The sequence below is a fragment of the Pseudophryne corroboree genome, chromosome 9, assembly GCF_028390025.1.
Source record: "Pseudophryne corroboree isolate aPseCor3 chromosome 9, aPseCor3.hap2, whole genome shotgun sequence".
NCBI classification, from domain to species: domain Eukaryota; kingdom Metazoa; phylum Chordata; class Amphibia; order Anura; family Myobatrachidae; genus Pseudophryne; species Pseudophryne corroboree.
In genome coordinates this window covers 396,614,940-396,639,816 of record NC_086452.1, presented here as the reverse complement: position 1 = coordinate 396,639,816, position 24,877 = coordinate 396,614,940, and the positions used below count along the sequence as shown (strand labels likewise).

Below are 24,877 nucleotides of genomic sequence, written 5' to 3'. Positions count from 1 at the left end.
TCTTTTCCTTTTAGGTATTCAAGTCAATCTTCTAAAAAGACTATAATTTGTACCTCTAGTTGTATTTGTCTCGGAAAACAATAATGTACTTTAGTGTACTTGGAAAGGTAAAAATAACCGTGAATGATGGCCCACATTCTAAAGTAGATTTGCATTATTTGCCGGTCCAAGGCTAGCTGGCTTAGTAGTAATGATTACAGCAGGTTCCTTCCTGCCCTGAATGACAGCTCCTTGTAGTGCCACAGGGTTATTTAGTTTACAGTTGTAGCCAACAGCATACACCTTGAACACTGCATGCAGTATTTTATCTGCTAGGAGCCAACCCCCAGAGGCATGGTTTCTGGGAACTCAAACTACCAGTGGAAATGGGGTTCTGCTCTCACCAACGCCTGAGACCCAGCAGAGCTGCTATGTTGTGCCATTGTATATTGAGTGCCAGGACAAGCCGGAGTGGTACACAGATGGTCTAAGTTTTATTTCTAAATTGGCGTTGGAGGCAAAATATAAAGTTTTATTTATTTCTCTTACGTCCTAGAGGATGCTGGGGACTCCGTAAGGACCATGGGGATAGACGGGCTCCGCAGGAGACATGGGCACTTTAAGAAAGACTTTAGATCTGGTGTGCACTGGCTCCTCCCTCTATGCCCCTCCTCCAGACCTCAGTTTGATACTGTGCCCAGAGGAGATGGGTGCACTTCAGGGAGCTCTCCTGAGCTTCCTGACAGAAAGTATATTTGTTAGGTTTTTTATTTTCAGGGAGCCTGCTGGAAACAGACTACCTGCATCGAGGGACTGAGGGGAGAGAAGCAGACATACTTCTGTGAGTTTCAAGGCTCTGCTTCTTAGGCTACTGGACACCATTAGCTCCAGAGGGAGTCAGAACACAGGTCTCACCCTGGAGTTCATCCCGGAGCCGCGCCGCCGTCCTCCTCACAGAGCCGGAAGATAGAAGCCGGGTGAGTATGAGAAGAAAAAGAAGACTTCAGAGGCGGCAGAAGACTTCATGATCTTCACTGAGGTAACGCACAGCAGTGCAGCTGTGCGCCATTGCTCCCACACACCTCACACACGGCAGTCACTGTAAGGGTGCAGGGCACAGGGGGGGAGCGCCCTGGGCAGCAATATAAACCTCATTTCTGGCAAAAGAGATATATATACAGCTAGGCACTGTATATATAAAGAGCCCCCGCCAGTTTTTATTATATTTAAGCGGGACAGAAGCCTGCCACCGAGGGGGCGGGGCTTCTCCCTCAGCACTCACCAGCGCCATTTTCTCCACAGCACAGCTGAGAGGAAGCTCCCCGGACTCTCCCCTGCTTATCCACGGTGAAAGGGGGTTTCAGAGAAGGGGGGGGGAGGGCACATAATTGGCAGCAAATAATAGGATTACAGCGCTACTGGGTAAACACATTGTGTGTTCTTCCTGGGGTATTAGCGCTGGGTGTGTGCTGGCGTACTCTCTCTCTGTCTCTCCAAAGGGCCTTGTGGGGGAACTGTCTTCAGATAAGAGGATTCCCTGAGTGTGTGGTGTGTCGGTACGTGTGTGTCGACATGTCTGAGGTAAAAGGCTCTTCTAAGGAGGAGATGGAGCAAATGTGTGTGTGTGTGTGTGTGTGGTGTCTCCGTCGACAACGCCGACACCTGACGGGATATGTGGAATTAAGTGCTGAGGTAAATTTATTGCACAAAAGATTAGAGAACAGACAGGGAATCTACCCATGTCTGTCCCTATGTCGCAGGGACCTTCAGAGTCTCAAAATGCCCACTATCCAAAATAATAGACACTGATACCGTCACGGAGTCTGACTCCAGTGTCGACTACGATGATGCAAAGTTACAGCCTAAACTGGCAGAAAAGTATTCAATATATTATTATTGTAATAAAAGATGTTTTGCATATCACTGATGACCCATCTGTCCCTGACACGAGGGTACACATGTTTAAGGGGAAGAAAGCTGAGATAACATTTCCCCCCTCTCATGAACCAAATGAATTGTGTGAAAAAGAGCGGGAATCTCCAGACAAGAAACTGCAGTTTCCCAAAAGAATTCTCATGGCGTATCCTTTCCCTGCTAGGGCTAGGATACGATGGGAATCCTCCCCTAGGGTGGACAAGGCGTTGACATGTTTACCCAAAAGGTAGCGCTGACATACCAAGATACAGCTACCCTCAGGGATCCTGCAGATAGCATGCAGAAAAGTACTTTGAAGTCCATTTACACACATTCTGGTACACTACTCAGACCGGCGATTGTGTCGGCAGGGGTTTATAGCGCTGTAGCAGCGTGGACAGATACCTTATCAGCGGAGATTGAAACCCTAGATAAGGATACCATGTTATTGACCCTAGGATATATAAAAGATGCTGTCTTATATATAAGACATGCTCAAAGAGACATTGGTCTACTGGGTTCTAGAGTCAACGCTATGTCGATTTCTGCTAGACGTGTCCTGTGGAACATGGAATGGACAGGTGATGCCGACTAAAAGAGGCATATGGAGGTTTTACCTTACAAGGGTGAGGAATTGTGTGGAGAAGGGCTCTCGGACCTGGTCTCCACAGCTATAGCTGGCAAAAGATCAGATTTACCTTATATTCCCTCACAGCCTAAGAAAGCACGACATTATCAAATGCAGTCCTTTCGGTCGCAGAAAAACAAGAAAGTACGAGGAGCGTCCTTTCTTACCAGAGGTAAGGGCGCAGGGCACAGCTAGTTCCCAGGAACAGAAGTCCTCCCCGGCCTCTACTAAATCCACCGCATGACGCTGGGACTCCGACCCAGTGGGAGCACGTCTTCGACTCTTCAGCCACATCTGAGTTCACTCACAGGTGGATCCCTGGGCAAGAGAAATTGTTTCTCAGGGTTACAAGCTGGAATTCGAAGAGGTGCCTCCTCGCCGGTTTTCCTTATCGGCCCCACCGGCTTCTCCCCCAGAAAGGGAGATAATATTAAATACAATTCACACATTGTATCTCCAACAGGTGGTGCTCAAGGTTCCCCTCCTTCAACAAGGAAGGGGATATTACTCAACATTGGCTGTAGTCCCGAAACCAGACGGTTCGGTCAGACCTATTTTAAAATTAAAATCTCTGAACCTATACTTGAAAAGGTTCAAATTCAAGGTGGAATCGCTCAGAGCGATCATCGCCAGCCTGGAAGGGGGGGATTTTATGGTGTATCTAGACATAAAGGCTGCATACCTTCATGTTCCCATTTATCCACCCCATCAGGCGTACCTGAGAATTACGGTACAGTATTGTCATTACCAATTTCAGGGTAATTGGCGGAAATGATGGTGCTCCTACGCAAGCAAGGAGTCACAATTATCCCATACTTGGACGATCTCCTAATAAGGGCGAGATCAAAAGAGCAGTTGTTGAACAGCGTGTCACTTTCGCTGAAGGTGTCACAGCAACTCGGCTGGATTCTCAATATCCCGAAGTCACAGTTGGTTCCTATGACTCGTCTGCCCTTCTTGGGTATGATTCTGAATACGGACCAGAAATGGGTTTATCTTCCGATAGAGAAGGCCCAGGAACTAATGACTCTGGTAAATAACCTATTAAAGCCAAAACAGGTGTCAGTGCATCACTGCACTCGGGTCCTGGGAAAAATGGTGGCATCTTACGGGGCCATTCCCTTCGGCAGGTTCCATGTGAGGGCTTTCCAATGGGATCTACGGAACAAGTGGTCCGGATCACATCTACAGATGAATCAGTTAATCACCCTGTCCCCTAGGGCTAGGGTGTCTCTCCTATGGTGGCTGCAGAGTGCTCACCTTCTGCAGGGTCGCAGGTTCGCCATCCAGGACTGGATTCTGGTAGCCACGGACGCGAGCCTCCGAGGTGGGTGAGCAGTCACACAGGGAAGAAACTTCCAAGGTCTTTGGGTCAAGTCAAAAAACTTGTATTCAAATCAACATCCTGGAGCTGAGGGCCATATTCAACGCCCTTCGGCAAGCGGAAACATTGCTTCGCGACCTACCGGTTCTGATCCAGTCAGACAACATCACCGCAGTGGCTCATGTAAACCGCCAAGGCGGCACAAAGAGCAGAGTGGAAATGGCAGAAGCCACCAGGATTCTCCTCTGGGCGGAAATTCATGTAAGCGCATTTTCAGCAGTTCATTCCGGGAGTGGACAACTGAGAAGCAGACTTCCTCAGCAAACACGACCTGCATCCAAGAGAGGACTTCTTTAGGAAGCCTTCGCACAGATTGCAAGTCAGTGGGAACTGCCACAGACAGACATGATGGCGTCCCGCCTCAACAAGAAGCTACAGAGGTATTGCACCAGGTCAAGAGACCCTCAGGCAGTAGCTGTAGATGCCCTAGTGACACCGTGGGTGTTCCAGTCGGTCTATGTATTTCCCCCTCTTCCTCTCATACCCAAGGTGTTGAGAATGGTAGGAGGGAGAATAATGAGAACAATCCTCATTGTTCCAGATTGGCCACGAAGGACCTGGTATCTGGATCTGCAGGAAATGCTCACAGAAGATCAGTGGCTTCTTCCTCTAAGACAGGACCGGTTGCAACAGGGGCCATGTCTATTCCAAGACTTACCGCGGCTGCTTTGGACGACATGGTGGTTGAACGCCGGATCCTAGCGGATAAGGGTATTCCGGATGAGGTCATTCCTACGCTAATAAAGGCTAGGAAGGACATGACATCTAAACATTATCACCGTATATGGCGAAAATATGTTTCTTGGTGTGAGGCCAGGAATGCTCCTACGTAAGAATTCCATCTGGGCCGTTTCCTTCACTTCCTGCAAACTGGAGTGAATTTCGGCCTAAAATTAGGGTCTATTAAGGTTCAGATTTCGGCCTTATCCATTTTCTTTCAAAAGGAATTGGCCTCTCTCCCTGAAGTACAAACTTTTGTGAAGGGAGTACTGCATATTCAGCCTCCTTTTGTACCTCCGGTGACGCCTTGGGACCTTAACGTGGTGTAAAGTTTAATTAAGTCACACTCGTTTGAACCACTTAAAACGGTGGAGTTGAAAAATCTCACTTGGAAGGTGGTCATGTTATTAGCCTTGGCTTCGGCTAGGCGAGTGTCGGAATTAGCGGCTTTATCACATAAAAGCCCCTATCTGGTTTTCCATATGGATAGAGCGGAATTGCGGACCCGTCCTCAATTCCTGCCAAAATTGGTTTCATCCTTTCATATGAACTATTGTGGTGCCTGTGGCTACGCCTGACTTGGAGGATCCCGAGTCCCTTGATGTGGTCAGGGCTTTGAAAATTTACGTGGCCAGACCGGCTACAGTCAGAAAAACAGAAGCACTGTTTGTCATGTATGCAACCAACAAGATTGGTGCCCCTGCTTCAAAGTAGACTATTGCTCGCTGGATCTGTAACACGATTCAGCAGGCGCATTCTACGGCGGGATTGCCGTTACCTAAATCGGTCAAGGCCCATTCCACTAGGAAGGTGGGCTCTTCTTGGGCGGCTGCCAGAGGGGTTTCGGCGCTACAGCTGTGCCAAGCTACTGCTTGGTCGGGTTCAAACTCCTTTGCAAAGTTCTATAAGTTTGATACCCTGGCTGAGGAGGACCTCCTGTTTGCTCAATCGGTGCTGCAGAGTCATCCGCACTCTCCGGCCCGTTTGGGAGCTTTGGTATATTCCCCATGGTCCTTACGGAGTCCCCAGCATCCTCTAGGACGTAAGAGAAAATAAGATTTTAAACCTACCGGTAAATCTTTTTTTCGTAGTCCGTAGAGGATGCTGGGCGCCCGTCCCAAGTGCGGACTACATCTGCAAGACTTGTATATAGTTATTGCTTAAATAAGGGTTATGTTATAGTCTCATCGGTCTTGGACTGATGCTATGTCGTTTTCATACTGTTAACTGGATAGTATATCACAAGTTATACGGTGTGATTGGTGTGGCTGGTATGAATCTTGCCCTTGGATTAACAAAAATACTTTCCTCGTACTGTCAGTCTCCTCTGGGCACAGTTTCTCTAACTGAGGTCTGGAGGAGGGGCATAGAGGGAGGAGCCAGAGCACACCCATACCTAAAGTCTTTCTTAAAGTGCCCATGTCTCCTGCGGAGCCCGTCTATCCCCATGGTCCTTACGGAGTCCCCAGCATCCTCTACGGACAACGAGAAAAAGGTTTACCGGTAGGTTTAAAATCTTATTTTTATTTTAAATTGATTGCCGTATGGCACTGACTGTTACATGGATCTGTCTGCTTAATCATGTGTCCATAGTCTCAGAAAGCGTTGTACAGCTGTTTGCACAAGTTTTCAGGCTAGAGAAGATTCGTTTCTTGCAGAAATTCTTGATGTTAACCGTATGCTTTTTGTAATCAATGGTAATTTGAAAAGGGTTGGGATTGATTTGCCAGCGGTCAGAATACCGTCTGCGGCATTCCGACATTCAGAATCCCGACAGGGGAAAGTAAGTATAGCTATCTACCCCCAGTGGCCCCCTAACTGTCCCTGTCAGCAGCCTAACCCTAACCCACCCTGCTGTTGGTGCCTAAACCTAACCCTCCTCCCAGCAGCTTAAACCTAACCCCCCCCCCCCCCCCCCCTCGCAGCCTATCCCTTACACTTAACCCCTGGGGGTGCCTAAACCCAACCCTCCTCCCCGCAGCCTAAAACCGCCCCACAGCCTATCCCTCACACTTAACCTCTGGTGGTGCCTAAAGCCAACCCCCCTCCCCGCAGCCTATCCCCCCTTACGCCCCGCAGCCTATCCCTCACACTTACCCCTTGGGGGTGCCTAAACCCATCCCTCCTCCCAGCAGCCTGATACAACCCACCCCCCCCCAGCTTATCTGCCCTGCATCCCAGCACACACTCTGTTCGGTGGGGATTCAGGTGCCGGGCTTGTGACCCTGTTCAGGAAGTTGGTGTCGGCATTATGAATAGTGTCGATATTTCAACTGCAGGTATCCTGACCGGATCCCGTTTGAAAACCATAGCAGGCATAGACAGATAACAGCTGATTGCTGAATGTTTGTTCACGTTTAGTGCACATATTCACCAAAATGCAAAGGTAATGAATGACTCATTGGGGGAGATTCAAATGTTTGAAAAGTGGGTTGGATGTCTGATTTTTCCTATTTTATAGACAGGAAAAAACAGACACCCAACTGACTTTTCAAACATTTGAATCTCCCCCCATTGAGTTTTAATAATGGTAGTTGCTTTTCTGAACATAATTCATTATTAATCTGTATCTGGCATTTAGGATTTGCTAATCTGGGTTCAGAAACACAGTGAAGTAGAAGCTGTTGATCTGGTTTTAAAGCTTAAAAACAAACTGGTAAGTAACAATGGGAGTAATTGTTAATATAGTGAATACTGTAGTTGATTATTGGAAAGGCATTCTAGTATAACTGTTATATTAAAACACTATATCTGAGAATGTATAGGAGTGATTGTAGACACAGTGGTGGCTCAGGGGGAATCACCCCACCCATCAGCCTGTATGTGGCCTCACACAAGCCTTTATTCAGAGAAATCCACAGAAGAGACGTTTTCTCCTGGAGCAATCCATATTGCAATGCAAGCGGTTCAAATGCATTTGTTTTTGTATGCAGGGAAAATACTGACTGCTCTTGTATGTAGCCCACAAATGCTGGACAGCTTTGTTCTTACATTATGGTATTATGATGGAAACATCTGAGGAGGAAAGGGATCTAGGAGTCACTATTTCAGGTGTCTTAAAGACAGGTAAGCAAAGTAACAAAGCAATGAGAAAGGCAAATCAGATGCTTGGCTGCATATGGAGAGGAATCGGTAGCAGAAAGAAAGACGTGTCACTGTATAGGTCATTTATACAGCCAAAGGGATGCAGTCAGGATGCTGGTGGTTGGGATGCCGGCAGCCGGAATCCCGACACGCTGACAGAATTCTGGCGCCGGAACTCCAACATCGGATAAAATGCTGATGCTGGAATCCTGACAACCAGCATCCTGATCGTAAGTATGCGGCCCACTATTAGTGTTAGCCTGCGGGGGCTAGGTTTAGGCACCCCCGGAGACGGTTAGGGTTAGACTTCAGGGAGAGGGGGTTAGGTTTAGGCACCCCCAGGGAGAGTTGGGGTTAGACTGCGGCAAGGGACGGTTAGGGGGTATTGGGGGAGGGTAAGTATATGTACCTACCCCCTGCCAGGATTCTTCAAATCAGGATGCCGTGGCCGGTCTTCTGACCGCCGGCAAGCCGTATCACACCCATCTAAAATACTGTGTTCAGTTCTGGAGGCCATACATACAGAAGGATATTAATACATTAGAGACTGTACAAAGAAGGGCAACGAAAACTCTACAGCACAAAACTTACCCAGAATGACTAAAGATCTTAATATGGAACCACAAAGAATTTGGGAGGAGCTCAATCCCAGGCGCTAAACAACACAATTCAATACCTATACAATACTTTCCTTTTGGAATGATTCAGACCGGATCTTCCCTTCCTTGCTTCGCTCTCTCAGACGTTACCAAGAAGTTGAGTTTGTAGTCCGATGCTACGGTGAACATTAAAATACAAAACATACAAAAATGTGTAGACCAATTTTTGGATAATAAAACTCTTTGATAAAAAGTGTCCAAACAATAAAGTAGATAGTGTGATGGGGGGCATATCTCACATTCACACTTGAAACAATTATTAATATATGTATATAAGTTCACTTTGAACTTTAATAAGTGATGTCGTGATCAATAACGGGTTCTCCAAAAAAGCGTACCCAACTCACTGTGGTATGTGAAATGTAATAGGCACATAAAGGTATCTTTAACTTCGACAATACTTCATGAAAAGACAAGCATACCCTACTCAAGGTGAAATAGGTGATGCGAAGCACGTAAAGGTATCTTTGATTGGATCAATCAGGAGATTTTTGTTTAAGAACCACCCTGATTATATTGGAGGATTCAAAGCATATAAAGGTATCTTTTCCTTTAGCCGTTTCTGTAATGGACCCCAAGTTGAAAATTTGGTACAGGATACCTTTTCCAAAGAAAAGATGGTAAACAAAAAAATCGGCTGTCCACACTTGTTCCTGTCGACGTGTTTTGGTCACCAAGTGACCTTTATCAAGACAATTAACTAAGTTTGGAAAGCTAGATATTAAATGTTGAACAGCCAATGAAATCTAAGAGGAAGTAACCTCATGCAATTAGGTGTTTAACAGTCCCAAACCTATACAGGTTGAGTATCCCTTATCCAAAATGCTTGGGACCAGAGGTATTTTGGATATCGGATTTTTCCGTATTTTGGAATAATTGCATACCATAATGAGATATCATGGCAATGGGACCTAAACCTAAGCACAGAATGCATATATGTTTTATATGCACCTTATACACACAGCCTGAAGGTAATTTTAGCCAATATTTTTTATAACTTTGTGCATTAAACAAAGTGTGTCTACATTCACACAATTCATTTATGTTTCATGTACACCTTATACACACAGCCTGAAGGTCATTTAATACAATATTTTTAATAACTGTGTGTATTAAACAAAGTTTGTGTACACTGAGCCATCAGAAAACAAAAGTTTCACTATCTCACTCTCGCTCAAAAAAGTCCGTATTTCGGAATATTCCGTATTTCGGATATTTGGATATGGGATACTCAACCTGTGTATACATTTACCATAATAAAAACAAACCATAGGTGCACTACATAGCAATGTGAATTCAATGAAATACACACAAGATTACAGTGTACAGGTTATTTAGCGTCCATATAATGAGAAGAATCCAGCAGAAAAGACTAAACTGTTGTCATGGCAACCCTTCGGCCAACCAGGCTCATCCATGCCACGTTGAAATTGCAAATTCTTTATACATATATTAAGTCCTATACATATTATGTTATTCACACATTGCGAATGGGTATGTTCCCCCAGATTGCCGTACACTACAAATGCAATCACGGGAGTGCGGCCGTGCTGGAACTCTCATTGGACCACATATCAATCCCAAAAGAACTCCCGGAAGCCCCCCCCCCCCCCCCTCTAGAAGTTGCGCGGCCGGAAGGAGATGTGGTGGCTAATCATGTGGTGATCGTGCTGGACTGCACATGAAAACCACATGTCCAGAAGTGTCACAATGGTTATCCTTAAGGTGTAGCCGCGTTGGACCACACGTGACTGCGCAGGATGATTTCCTCCCAAAGGTTTATGACCGGAAATGATGTTACAACCTTCTTTATGGTGGAACGCACACTGAGACACAAACAGGAATTTTCTGTTATAACAGGCCGATGGACTGGTGCGGAAGCAGTTGCCATGGCAAACAGTTGTTAAAATTCATTCTATGTATAGTGATCCAAACAACAGAGGGACTTTCTTTATACTGTCGTCATGAATGCTCCCTACAAACTAGAAAAAGGGACTGTTAGTGATCAGACGGTCAAATAGGAACATTCAGCCTAATTCAGAGTTGATCGCAGCAGCAAATTTGTTAGCAGTTGGGCAAAACCATGTGCATTGAGGGGGGGGGGGGGGGGCAGATACAACATGTGCAGAGAGAGTTAGATTTGGGTGGGGTGTGTTCAAACTGAAATTTAAATTGCAGTGTAAAAATAAAGCAGCCATTATTTGCCCTGCACAGAAACAAAATAACCCACCAAATCTAACACTCTCTGCAAATGTTTTTTCTCTTACGTCCTAGAGAATACTGTGGTCCACATTAGTACCATGGGGTATAGACGAGTCCACTAGGAGACATGGGCACTTTATGAAATTGATAGTGTGGGCCGGCTCCTCCCTCTATGCCACTCCTACCATACTCCGTTTAGAAAATGTGCCCGGAGGAGCCGATCACACTTGGGAAGCTCCTGAAGAATTTTCTGCATTTATTTTCCTTTTTATTGTTTTCAGGCAGGTCTGGATGGCACCAGACTGCCTGCTTCGTGGGACTTAGGGGGGGATGACCCAACCTACCTAGGGTTAATGGTCCCGTTCCCCACTGACAGGACACTGAGTTCCTGAGGGTCCTATTCGCAAGCCCCACCACGGCGAGCGTACAGAGCCACAGTACGCCGCCACCCCTAACAGAGCCAGAAGTAAGAAGAGTGGTAAGTAGGTGTCCGGCGTCCCGGTTAGCGGGTTGCCGGCTGCACTGGCGGCACAAGGGGTAGGAGCGCAGCGCTGACAAGCAGGCTGCGGCTCCAGGCTTCAGAGGCATACAGGGTGCTGTGTGTTCCGCTGTGAGGGGCGAGCTGAAGCCACAACATACATATACCCACACTGGCAGCAATTCTACAGGGGTTTTAACCCACTGTAGAACAGAAATTACATCAGCCAGTATAAAAAACCCGGGAAGGCCGCGCGCCATTAAGGGGGCGGGGCTTCACTATGAGCGGCTCCAGCAGCTCACCAGCGCTATTTTCCCTCTGCAGTTATACACAGGCAGACTGGCAGAGAAGCACAGCTCCTCCACAAGGACTCCAGAGCACCTCAGCGGTACCAGGGGATCATAGGAAGGGGGGGAGCAATATTTGGTATACTAAACCCTATTTCTCTGACGTCCTAGTGGATGCTGGGTACTCCGTAAGGACCATGGGGAATAGACGGGCTCCGCAGGAGACTGGGCACTCTTAAAAGAAAGTACTATCTGGTGTGCACTGGCTCCTCCCTCTATGCCCCTCCTCCAGACCTCAGTTAGAATCTGTGCCCGGCCAGAGCTGGATGCACCTAGTGGGCTCTCCTGAGCTTACTAGAAAAGAAAGTATTTGTTAGGTTTTTTATTTTCAGTGAGATCTGATGGCAACAGACTCACTGCTACGAGGGACTGAGGGGAGAGAAGCAAACCTACCTGCTTGCAGCTAGCTTGTGCTTCTAAGGCTACTGGACACCATTAGCTCCAGAGGGTTCGAACACAGGGCCTGACCTCGATCGTCCGTTCCCGGAGCCGCGCCGCCGTCCCCCTTGCAGAGCCAGAAGACGGAAGATTCCAGGAGAAAATCGGCGGCTGAAGACTCCGGTCTTCAATAAGGTAGCGCACAGCACTGCAGCTGTGCGCCATTGCTCCCACAGCACACCACACGCTCCGGTCACTGGTGGGTGCAGGGCGCTGGGGGGGGGGGGGGCGCCCTGGGCTGCAATATGTATACCTTTTTGGCAAAATGCACATAATACAGTTATAAACTGTATATGTGCCTAATCCCCCGCCATAAATATTATTAAAAAAGCGGGAGAAGCCCGCCGCTGAAGGGGCGGGGCTATCTTCCTCAGCACAGCCAGCGCCATTTTCTCTTCACAGCTCCGCTGGAAGGACGCTCCCCAGGCTCTCCCCTGCAGTATACACTACGAGAAGGGTAAAAAAAGAGAGGGGGGGCACATAAATTTAGGCGCAAAAGGTGATATAAGCAGCTATTGGGGGAAAATTCACTTTGTATTAGTGTAAATCCCTCTGTTATATAGCGCTCTGGTGTGTGCTGGCATACTTTCTCTCTGTCTCCCCAAAGGACTTTGTGGGGTCCTGTCCTCAGTCAGAGCATTCCCTGTGTGTGTGTGCGGTGTGTCGGTACGGCTGTGTCGACATGTTTGATGAGGACGCTTACGTGGAGGCGGAGCAGGAGCCGATGAGTGGATGGATATGTGGAAGGTATTAACCGACAGTGTCAACTCCTTGCATAAAAGGTTCGATGACGTAACAGCTTTGGGACAGCCGGCATCTCAGCCCGCGCCTGCCCAAGCGTCTCAGAGGCCATCAGGGGCTCAAAAACGCCCGCTACCACAGATGGCAGACACAGATGTCGACACGGAGTCTGACTCCAGTGTAGACGAGGATGAGACAAATGTACAATCCACAAGGGCCATCCGATGCATGATTACGGCAATGAAAAATGTGTTGCACATTTCTGACATTAACCCGGTTACCACTAAAAAGGGTATTATGTTTGGGGAGAAAAAGCAGCCAGTGACTTTTCCCCCATCTGATGACTTAAATGAATTGTGTGAAGAAGCGTGGTGTTCCCCAGATAAGAAATGAGTGATTTCTAAGAGGTTACTAATGGCGTACCCTTTCCCGCCAACCGACAGGTTGCGATGGGAAACATCCCCTAGGGTGGACAAGGCGCTCACACGCTTATCAAAAAAGGTGGCACTGCCGTCTCAGGATACGGCCGTCTTAAAGGAGCCTGCAGATAGAAAGCAGGAGGCTATCCTGAAGTCTGTGTATACACACTCAGGTACTATACTGAGACCTGCTATTGCTTCAGCATGGATGTGTAGTGCTGCAGCAGCATGGTCTGATTCCCTGTCAGATAACATTGATTCCCTTGACAGGGATACTATTTTGCTAACCATAGAGCATATTAAAGACGTAGTCTTATATATGAGGGATGCACAGAGGGACATTTGCCGGCTGGCATCTAGAATTAATGCAATGTCCATTTCTGCCAGGAGAGTATTATGGACTCGGCAGTGGACAGGTGATGCTGATTCTAAAAGGCACATGGAAGTTTTGCCTTATAAGGGTGAGGAATTGTTTGGGGACGGTCTCTCGGACCTCGTATCCACAGCAAAAGCTGGGAAGTCGACTTTTTTACCTCAGGTTCCCTCACAGCCTAGGAAAGCACCGTATTATCAAGTACAGTCCTTTCGGCCTCAGAAAGGGAAGCGGGTCAGAGGCGCGTCCTTTCTGCCCAGAGGCAGGGGTAGAGGGAAAAAGCTGCACCAGACAGCCAGTTTCCAGGAACAAAAATCCTCCCCTGCTTCCACTAAGTCCACCGCATGACTCTGGGGCTCCACAGGTGGAGCCAGGTGCGGTGGGGGCCCGTCTCCGGAACTTCAGCGACCAGTGGGTTCGCTCACAGGTGGATCTCTGGGTTCTACAAGTGGTATCTCAGGGATACAAGCTGGAGTTCGAGACGTCTCCCCCTCGCCGTTACCTCAAATCAGCCTTGCCAGCTACTCCCAAGGAGAGGGAGGTAGTACTGGCGGCAATTCACAAGCTGTACCTTCAGCAGGTGATAATCAAAGTTCCCCTCCTTCAACAGGGAAGGGGTTACTATTCCACAATGTTTGTGGTACCGAAACCAGACGGTTCGGTAAGACCCATTCTAAATTTGAAATCCTTGAACACTTATATAAGGAAGTTCAAGTTCAAAATGGAATCGCTCAGGGCGGTTATTGCAAGCCTGGAAGAGGGGGATTTTATGGTGTCACTGGACATCAAGGATGCTTACCTACATGTCCCCATTTACCCACCTCACCAGGAGTACCTCAGGTTTGTGGTACAGGACTGCCATTACCATTTCCAGACGTTGCCGTTTGGTCTGTCCACGGCACCGAGGGTATTTACCAAGGTAATGGCCGAAATGATGATACTCCTTCGAAAGAAGGGAGTTCTAATTATCCCGTACTTGGACGATCTCCTTATAAAGGCAAGGTCCAAGGAGCAGTTGTTATTCGGAGTAGCACTATCTCAGGAAGTGCTACAACAGCACGGCTGGATTCTGAATATCCCAAAGTCGCAGCTGGTTCCTACGACGCGTCTGCTGTTCTTGGGCATGATTCTGGACACAGAACAGAAGAAGGTGTTTCTCCCGGAGGAGAAGGCCAAGGAGTTGTCATCTCTGGTCAGAGACCTCCTGAAACCAAAACAGGTGTCTGTGCATCACTGCACGCGAGTCCTGGGAAAGATGGTAGCTTCTTACGAAGCAATTCCCTTCGGCAGGTTCCATGCAAGGATCTTTCAGTGGGATCTATTAGACAAGTGGTCCGGATCGCATCTTCAGATGCATCGGCTGATCACCCTGTCCCCGAGGGCCAGGGTGTCTCTGCTGTGGTGGCTGCAGAGTGCTCATCTTCTCGAGGGCCGCAGATTCGGCATTCAGGACTGGGTACTGGTGACCACGGATGCAAGCCTCCGAGGTTGGGGGGCAGTCACTCAGGGAAGAAACTTCCAAGGACAATGGTCGAGTCAGGAGACTTCCCTACACATAAATATTCTGGAACTAAGGGCCATTTACAATGCCCTAAGTCAAGCAGAACCCATGCTTCAAAACCAGCCGGTGCTGATTCAGTCAGACAACATCACGGCTGTCGCCCATGTAAACCGACAGGGCGGCACAAGAAGCAGGATGGCGATGGCAGAAGCCACAAGGATTCTCCGATGGGCGGAGAATCATGTGCTAGCACTGTCAGCAGTGTTCATTCCGGGAGTGGACAACTGGGAAGCAGACTTCCTCAGCAGGCACGACCTCCACCCGGGAGAGTGGGGACTTCATCCAGAAGTCTTCCAGCTGATTGTAAATCGTTGGGATAGGCCACAGGTGGACATGATGGCGTCCCGCCTCAACAAAAAGCTAAAAAGATATTGCGCCAGGTCAAGGGACCCTCAGGCGATAGCTGTGGACGCTCTAGTGACACCGTGGGTGTACCAGTCGGTTTATGTGTTCCCTCCTCTTCCTCTCATACCAAAGGTACTGAGGATAATAAGAAAGAGAGGAGTAAGAACTATACTCATCGTTCCGGATTGGCCAAGAAGAACTTGGTACCCGGAACTACAAGAAATGATCTCAGAGGACCCTTGGCCTCTGCCGCTCCGACAGGACCTGCTACAGCAGGGGCCCTGTTTGTTCCAAGACTTACCGCGGCTGCGTTTGACGGCATGGCGGTTGAACGCCGGATCCTAATGGAAAAGGGCATTCCGGTTGAAGTCATTCCTACGCTGATAAAAGCTAGGAAGGATGTGACGGCAAAACATTATCACCGCATATGGCGAAAATATGTTGCTTGGTGTGAGGCCATGAAGGCCCCAACAGAGGAATTTCAGCTGGGTCGATTTCTGCACTTCCTACAGTCAGGAGTGACTATGGGCCTAAAATTGGGATCCATTAAAGTCCAGATTTCGGCCCTGTCTATTTTCTTTCAAAAAGAACTGGCTTCACTGCCTGAAGTTCAGACGTTTGTTAAGGGAGTGCTGCATATTCAGCCCCCTTTTGTGCCTCCAGTGGCACCTTGGGATCTCAACGTAGTGTTGGATTTCCTAAAATCACATTGGTTTGAGCCACTTCAGACCGTGGAGTTGAAGTATCTCACGTGGAAGGTAGTCATGCTGTTGGCCTTGGCCTCAGCTAGGCGGGTGTCAGAATTGGTGGCTTTGTCCTGTAAAAGCCCATATCTGATTTTCCATATGGACAGGGCAGAATTGAGGACTCGTCCCCAATTTCTCCCAAAGGTGGTATCAGCGTTTCATTTGAACCAACCTATTGTGGTGCCTGCGGCTACTCGGGACTTGGAGGATTCCAAGTTGCTGGACGTAGTCCGGGCCCTGAAAATCTATGTTTCCAGGGCGGCTAGAGTCAGAAAAACTGACTCGCTGTTTATCCTGCATGTACCCAACAAGCTGGGTGCTCCTGCTTCAAAGCAGACTATTGCTCGCTGGATCTGTAGCACGATTCAACTTGCACATTCTGCGGCTGGACTGCCGCATCCTAAATCAGTAAAAGCCCATTCCACGAGGAAGGTGGGCTCTTCTTGGGCGGCTGCCCGACGGGTCTCGGCTTTACAACTTTGCCGAGCTGCTACTTGGTCGGGATCAAACACTTTTGCAAAATTCTACAAGTTTGATACCCTGGCTGAGGAGGACCTTGAGTTTGCTCATTCGGTGCTGCAGAGTCATACGCACTCTCCCGCCCGTTTGGGAGCTTTGGTATAATCCCCATGGTCCTTACGGAGTACCCAGCATCCACTAGGACGTCAGAGAAAATAAGAATTTACTCACCGGTAATTCTATTTCTCGTCCGTAGTGGATGCTGGGAGCCCGTCCCAAGTGCGGACTTTCTGCAATACTTGTATATAGTTATTGCTTAACTATAGGGTTATTGTTCTGAGCCATCTGTTGAATGAGGCTCAGTTGTTGTTCATACTGTTAACTGGGTATAGTTATCACAAGTTGTACGGTGTGATTGGTGTGGCTGGTATGAATCTTACCCTGGATTCCAAATCCTTTCCTAGTAATGTCAGCTCTTCCGGGCACAGTTTCCCTAACTGAGGTCTGGAGGAGGGGCATAGAGGGAGGAGCCAGTGCACACCAGATATAATACCTAATCTTTCTTTTTTTTTTTTACATTTTATTGAAGAAATGCACAACATACAAAAAATATATGCATAAGTAATAAGTAGATCTGCAACAGCAAATGAATTAAAGCAAACATGAAATATATCAGGTAAACAGATAAAAATGAATATTGAGGTGGTCACACGTCCCGCACATCGCACAAAAACACATATCAAATCAAAAGGCAACAACACAATCAATTTTAGGCAGTGTCAATGAGAGCTCAAAACGGAGGACAGTTCGAGGAGAGCATCTCCAAGTTGTACCAGGAGGTAAGTAATACACCTTTCCGCATTATATCTCTTTGGGCCCGAGGCAAAGTTTTTATATAAGGCAACCAGGTTTTAAAAAAATTGTCTGCCCTCGCCTCCTTATTAATGGACATTTCCAACCAATCCATATTGAATAAATGAGTGATTCTAGGCAGTAATAACGTAAGGGTCAAAGTGTCTGAGGATATCCACTGTGAGAGGATGGTCTTCCTCCCTGCGGCAGCAATTTTTGCTATTAAGTTGCGGTGTCCCATGGGCGGCCTCCCACTAGAAGTCGGATATATATCCCAAAGGGCCCATTCAGGAGAAAGGGCGAAAGATATACCCAGGGTGTTTTGAATATAATTCTGTACAAGCGACCAAAACTTGGCCACCTCAGGGCAGCTCCATAAACAATGATAGAGATCTGCATCAGGAGCTTGACACTTAAAACAGGCAGAAGTCGATGATATACCCATGAGACAGCGCAACTTAGGTGTAATATAAGATCTATGTAAGATCTGATACGTCATTTCTGCATAAGATGTTGAAATCAAAAGTTTGTTAAGCCGTACAAAGGCATCAAGTATAGATTTGAAAGGTAAAGATGGAAAATCATTTGTCCACTTAGCCATACCCGTAGACAGAGTATCAACATTCACGGATCGTTTGATATGTACATAAATAACAGATGTGGAGCAACCCCTCCCTGGGCAGCAACGTAGCGCACCATCCAGCACATTCGCCTTGTCAGATATAGACAATTTAGACACCACCTTTGTAGCATAACTACGTATCTGAAAATAAAGAAAAAGGGGGATATATAAATTAGGGAATTTCTCCACCAAACAATCGTGGGAGAGCACTTTAAGGGAGGTTGGATCTATAATCTGGTGAATTAAGCGCAAACCTCCAAAATACCAGTCCCTAAGCACAGTAGATGTAGTAGTGTAAGGCATTTGAAAGTCCTTGTGTGATAGTGGAAGAAATAGTATGGTATAGGTCGAGATGCCCATCCGGGAGCGAGATCGTCTCCATGCCATACAAGTACTAATTAATAATAGGTTACAGGCCACATGTGGAGGATATGTAGTGGGTTTCATATGTAGTAAACTAGGGAGGAGAATGTCTGGACAAAAGGCTTGTTCCAAATCAGTATTTGCAAAATCAGAGGATCCTTGTAACCAATCAACTGCTATTCTGTATTGCGCTGCTAAAACATAACTGCGTATACAAGGCAAGTTAATACCCCCATAGTTTTGACTTTGGCTTAACTTAAAAAGTGAAATTCTAGGCTTTTTCCCCGCCCATATGAATTTACTCATGGCCGTAGACAGTAACCGAATGTCTGAATCCTTAAGCATCAAAGGGAGAATTTGTATAGGATAAAGCAATCTGGGGAACGAGATCATTTTAATTAAATGGCATCTGCCAATGTATGAAAGCGGGAGGTGTTTCCAAGATTGAAAATCTGCCATAATGCGAGAGATTACTGTTGGGAAATTAACCCTATATAGGTCAGACGGAAGCACCGGGATATTAAGTCCCAAATATTTCAGAGAGGAGTGTGCCCATTTAAAAGGAAATCGGCCATCTCACCCCTCCACAGCTTTTGAATGTAATGCCAAGGCCTCTGTTTTAGATTCATTTACCTGGAACCCTTAAATGGACTCAAAGGTATGAAGAAGTCTTAAAAAACTGGGAAAGGCCTCTTGAGGGTTAGCAAAATATAATAACAAGTCGTCAGCATAGGCCGAAACCTTAAGCTCATGAGAACCAATTTTTATGCCTAGCCAGTCAGTATTTTTGTAGAATTGCCTAATAAGGGGATCTAGGGCTAAGTCGAAAAGTAGGGGAGATAAGGGGCAACCCTGCCGAGTGCCCCTGTGGAGTGAGAAACTATCAGTGTTCAAGCCGTTTACCGTGAGAAACTCGGTCGGGCTAGAGTATAACATGCGAAAAAGTCGGACAAAAGAGGAACCAAAATTTTGTAGGTGAAAAAGCCTAAGGAGATGGTTCCAGGAAACTCGATCAAAGGCTTTATCGGCGTCACAGCTGACCAATAAAGAACTTCCCCCAGTTACTCTCGTGGATTGTGTAAGAGCAGCGACCACTTGTCTAATATTATGTACAGAGGACCTGCCTTTCACAAAACCAGATTGGGAATGGTGAAGCAACTTTGGAAGCAGTAACTGTAGACGCTGTGCCAGCAAGGTAGTGAATAGTTTTAAATCTTGGTTTAGTAAAGATATGGGGCGATAGGACTGTATTAAAGTGGGATCCTTCCCAGGTTTGGGTATCAGGATAATGTGGGCTTGAGTAAAGGAGGGAGGTGGGGCTTGGCCAGAAAGAATTGAATTAAAAAGGACAACTAAATGAGGGACGATATGTGGAGCCAATATTTTATAATATTCTGCGGATAGGCCATCGGGGCCTGGAGCCTTACCGTTGGTTAGGCGTTTTATCACAGATAAAATTTCTAAGTCATTGGTGGGGGCAGTAAGAGATTCATGTTCCTCATCCGTCAAAACAGGTGAACCTGCCAATCTGAGGAAGGACATACCTAAAGAAGGGTGATCCGGTGGAGCAGCATACAATGTCTTAAAATAATTCAAAAAAGAATCTGTTATTTCTGAGGGAGCAGTTAAAACCTGTCCGTCTGAGAGAATACGCAAGACAGTAAATGGGGGGCGTTGACTTCTAACCACGTTAGCCAGCAATTTGCCTGACCTATTACCCCATCTAAAGTATCGATGTTTTTGAAAATCTAAGACACATTGAGCACGCTCGGTACATAGAGTGTCATAAAGGTGTTTAGTGGTCAAATATGTGTGGCGAGTCTCAGCGGTGTCAGATCTCAACATATTTGCATATGCTGTAGTCAATGTCTGTCCAAGATCCGTATACCTCTGATTAAGTACTCTCCGTTTATGGGCAACATAATTAATTATATGACCACGCAGTACCGGTTTTGATGCGGCCCAGAACAGATTAATGTCGTCCATGTGTTGTAGATTGTCATCCACATAATTTAGAAAATGTCGTTCTAAATCTAATTTGAAGTCGGGGGAGTCAAACAGATACGAGGGAAATCTCCAATTAAATGAAGTCATTGAGGGATTAGAAAGAGATAAAGTGAACCAGGTAGGGGCGTGATCGGAGATGACAATATTTTCCACCTTAGATTGAGAGACCCTGGAAAGTAAATGTGTAGGCAAAAGCCAAAAGTCAATTCTAGTGGAGGTGCGGTGAGGATGAGAATAAAAGGTGTAATCCCTTTCCACAGGATGTTGATGACGCCACAGGTCTGACAGCTGCAAGGAAGAAATAAAAAATCGTAATGCGGATGGCGCGCTACCCCGCCCCCCGGTACCTGATCTGTCTAACATAGGGTCCAAAGTAGCATTAAAATCCCCACCCAAAATGATGGCCCCTTCAGCCCATTCCTGTAATTTAACATAAAGATCGGTAAAAAAGGCACCATTCGGGCCATTGGGTGCATATATAGTGGCTATCGTGTAAATTGAGTTTTCAATGCGCAGTTTAACAAATAGAAATCTGCCTTCAGAGTCACACAGTTTATCAAGGACAACATAACGTAGAGACTTATGAAGAAGCAGCATCACACCCCTTTTTTTAGTCGTAAAGGAGGCAGAGAAGAATTCCCCTATCCAAGTGGCCCGCAATTTATTATTGTCACCCTCCCTCCAATGGGTCTCCTGGAGTACCGCTACGTCCGGTTTAAGACGTTTAAGGTGTTGTAACACCTTTTTCCTCTTTATAGGGGTATTTAAGCCCTCCACATTCCAGGATAGGAATTTAATATGTGTTTTTCTACTCAGTGATAAAGTAGCAGGGTCTATAGGATTAGCCAATACCACATTTAGTAAAAGAAGTAAATTTGAATACAGCAAGGAAAGGAGTCCCCCATGTCCCAGCGAGCAAGGGAACTACAAGGTGCGACCGCGTGTGACCCCCCAACCCCAACAACAGCATACAACAAAAGAAGACAAACAAAATAACATATGACATAAGTCCTGCAGTTCTTCCATTTTGTAACATTATAAGAACCAACGCAATAGACCAGAGCAGTCTATCATGAAACAAATAAAAACCTCTGATATGAATAAGGTGGGAAAGGAGCTGGAGGAAAAAGGAAAGAATAACAAAAGGGAGAGAGGGGTGAAGAGAGCTAGAAAAGGAAGAGAAAAAGGAAAGAACAAAAAAGCAGGCAATGAGATGAAACAAAAGTAAGATCCCGTGAACGGCGTCAGTCAGAAACAGCCCGGGACATAAAATAACAGTTAACCACAACATGATGAAATAAACAGCGAGAAACATCACGATGATAATTGCAATAAGAACAATTGCACAATACTAGCTGGCGTGACAGTCAATCACTCCGCGGCAGTAGAGATAGCAGGAAGAGAGGCCACTAAAGTCTTGGCTGGTTCCACTGAATCAAAAAAGAATTGTTTGCCGTCATGATGTACTCGAAGTTTGGCAGGGTATAGAAGAGCAAAGCGAACTCCCGCTTCGAACAGTAACTTGCACACCCGCGAAAATTCACGGCGTTTCATCGCCACCTGATAAGAGAAGTCCTGAAACAACATCAAACGATTCCCTTGATAGGATAGATCTTGAGCTTTGCGGTATGCCTCCATGACACCAACTTTATCCGTGTAATTAAGGAATCGGAATATAACAGGTCGAGGTCTGCGCTGGTCAGTCCGACGGTCAGGTCCAACGCGATGAACTCTTTCAATCAGGAAGGAGCCGGAAGCAGGTGCGCAATTAAGTTCTTGCGGCAGCCAGGTGGAGACCATATCCATGAGATCCTTTTGGCGGACCGACTCAGGCAGACCAATCAGACGTAAGTTATTCCGACGATTTCGGTTTTCAAGGTCCTCTAACTTGTCGTTTACTGCTGCGAGGGACGTTTCATGTGTATCAATCAGTGCTTTTGCAGCGGACAAATCATCCTCAAGATCTGAGATCCGTTGTTCTGCCTCATCCAGACGTGTTTCATGTACTTTTATTTGCACCATGGTAGAGTCAATCGCCTCCTTCAAACTTGCCAATTTTTTGTCAAGCAACGGGGAGATAATATCAGAAATTTCTTGTGCTTTAGCGACAGAGGCAGATGCATATTTGGTCGAATCCGAGACTCCTGCCAGGACGTTATCTCTATCTGGAGAAGCTGGGGAGCCTCGGGAGACCGGAGTGGAGGCTCTGGTTTCACGACTTTTAGTAGCCTGGTTACCTTTACCACCCTTCTGTTGCTTGGCCATATATTTATCCATGACAAAACAGGTGACGTGGTACCAAAAAATTAATCACTATATAAAAGATGAGAAAAAAAAAAAAGGCAGACACTGCAGGTATCTGACCAGCAGGGGGAGCCAAAGTCAACCTAATCTTTCTTTTAAGAGTGCCCAGTCTCCTGCGGAGCCCGTCTATTCCCCATGGTCCTTACGGAGTACCCAGCATCCACTACGGACTACGAGAAATAGAATTACCGGTGAGTAAATTCTTATTTTAGGGTACTTAGTTTGCGACCCAGCTGAAACTTGTACTTTAGCTATAAGGGTGTTGTGTGGCTAGCTCCATTATACTCTGTCTCCCTAGAAGGCTCTGTGTGGGTTAACTGTGTTTTACCCTATTTTCCTGTGTGTATGTGATTTCTTTCATATTTACTATGTCAAAGGAGTGTGTATCATGCACAGCAGAGTGTTTTTCTCAGTCTGGGGGATCACTGACGTGTACTCAGGATAGTACACATTCTCAGGCTAGTGGATCTGAACCAGTATGGTTAGATTAATTAAAAGGGTTGATTTCAAATATTTTGAATAAATTATCCCAAAATGAGAAAGAGACGCAATACTTAATACTTAATATCTGTTGATGACCTGATGAATAGAGATTCAGTGGTCCTTCCAGCGTCTTAGACCCCTACCATTTGTCCACAGAAGGGTACTCTGGCCCAAATCGTGCAGGCTGATACTGATAATGATGATGTATCAGACCTGGAGGAGGGTGTGGGGGATGCAACTTTGTCACAGGGTATACAGGCCTTGATAGAAGCCATTAGAGATGTCCTGCACATCTATGATAAGGTATCAGAGGACGAGGAGGAATCTTATTTTAATGTGAAAAGGAAATCCGACATCTTCTTTGAAATCCCGTTTTCTGCCTTGTTTACAGACTGGGTTAGACGTAGGACTACGTTTAGCGACACTAAATGACAGGTTTCGGCTTTGTCATTTTTCTTTCAGCGCTGTTGGTCTCTTTTGCCAACAGTGCATACGTTCCTGCCAGGTGTTCTTGGAGTTCAACCTCCGTTTATACCACCTACAGCACCATGGGACTTGAATTTAGTTTTAGGTTTGTTGCAGTCCTCAAGTTTTGAACCCTTGCAACAAGGCAATGTTAAGTTTCTAACTGGGAAAACCGTTGTCTATTAGCCGCAGCTTCGGCAAGGCGCGTTTCAGATAACGGAGCGGAACTTCGGACGAATCCCGCTTTTTTACCAAAGGTAGTATCCCCTTTCTCCTTCATCCACTAGGGGACACTGGAGAGCAGTTACAATGGGGAATATAGTAGGCAGTAACTGGGAGCTGGCACTGTGGCTAGCTCCTCTCCTACTATGCCCCCCCTCCAAGCCAGTCTTTATTTTGTGCCCAAGGGAGCTGGTCACTCTTGGGTTTTCTCTCTAAAAACATTTTTTATGTTTTTTCCTTTCTTCTTTCTTCACAGACTGGCAGCTCTGCCACTGCCAGTCTGCACCGTGGGAGCTGCCGGCGGGGTCCCATTGCAGCTGCGTGCGGCTTGGGATGGTCCCCGGTTGAAGGAGACACTGAGCTCTCCGGAGCTGGCTGGACACCGCTGCGTGCGGCGCGTGTCGGGGCCACTCCATCAGCGGAAGACCACGGCAGCGGTAAGTATAAGAGGCCGGACACCGCTGCGTGCGGCGCGTGTCGGGCCACTCCATCAGCGGAAGACCCCGGCAGCACGGCAAGTATAAGAGGCCGGACACCGCTGCGTGTCGGGGCCACTCCATCAGCGGAAGACCACGGCAGCGGTAAGTATAAGAGGCCGGACACCGCTGCGTGTCGGGGCCACTCCATCAGCGGAAGACCCCGGCAGCACGGCAGCGGTAAGTATAAGAGGCCGGACACCGCTGCGGCGCGTGTCGGGGTCACTCCATCAGCAGATCCGGCAGCAGGACAGCGGGGAGTATGAAAGACACTCCCCGCTCTCTGGCCCCGGCTCACATTGCCGGCACGGGGATACCACTACGATCAGAGGCGCCTTTGCATTTTTTAATTCTGCTCCATTATGGGGGGCGGAGCTTAATCCCGCTCTGGACCTCCCTACATCCCCGGCCATTTTACAACGCTGCAGCGCAGAGAGGGGGAACTCAGCGGCTTTTACCCTGGACAGTGTGCAGTTTCAGTGGGGACTGGGGGCACTAAGGTATCGTGTGAGGCACCTGTAATTTATTGATAGTGCCTGACACTGCTCAATAGCGTGCAGGATTCATAGGGCTGCTGTGGCTGCACTTCTTCCTGCTCTCCCCCCC

At 47.0% G+C, this 24,877-nt stretch overlaps 1 protein-coding gene across 2 annotated transcripts in view; it reads left to right on the top strand.

Annotated features, from left to right (window-relative positions):
- Positions 1–24,877, top strand: part of DENND6A (DENN domain containing 6A) — a 138,760-nt gene that overhangs the window by 97,366 nt on the left and 16,517 nt on the right. Inside the window, exons 19-20 of one of the 2 annotated variants that reach the window (XR_010186961.1) lie at positions 7,207–7,281; positions 7,559–7,691. Coding sequence is in view for 1 of the 2 variants with exons in the window: in XM_063940861.1 (XP_063796931.1) it covers positions 7,207–7,281 (75 nt within the window). In the remaining variant the exon portion in view is untranslated. The remainder of the gene's footprint in view (positions 1–7,206; positions 7,282–7,558; positions 7,692–24,877) is intronic. The other variant, XM_063940861.1, reaches the window with a different exon arrangement.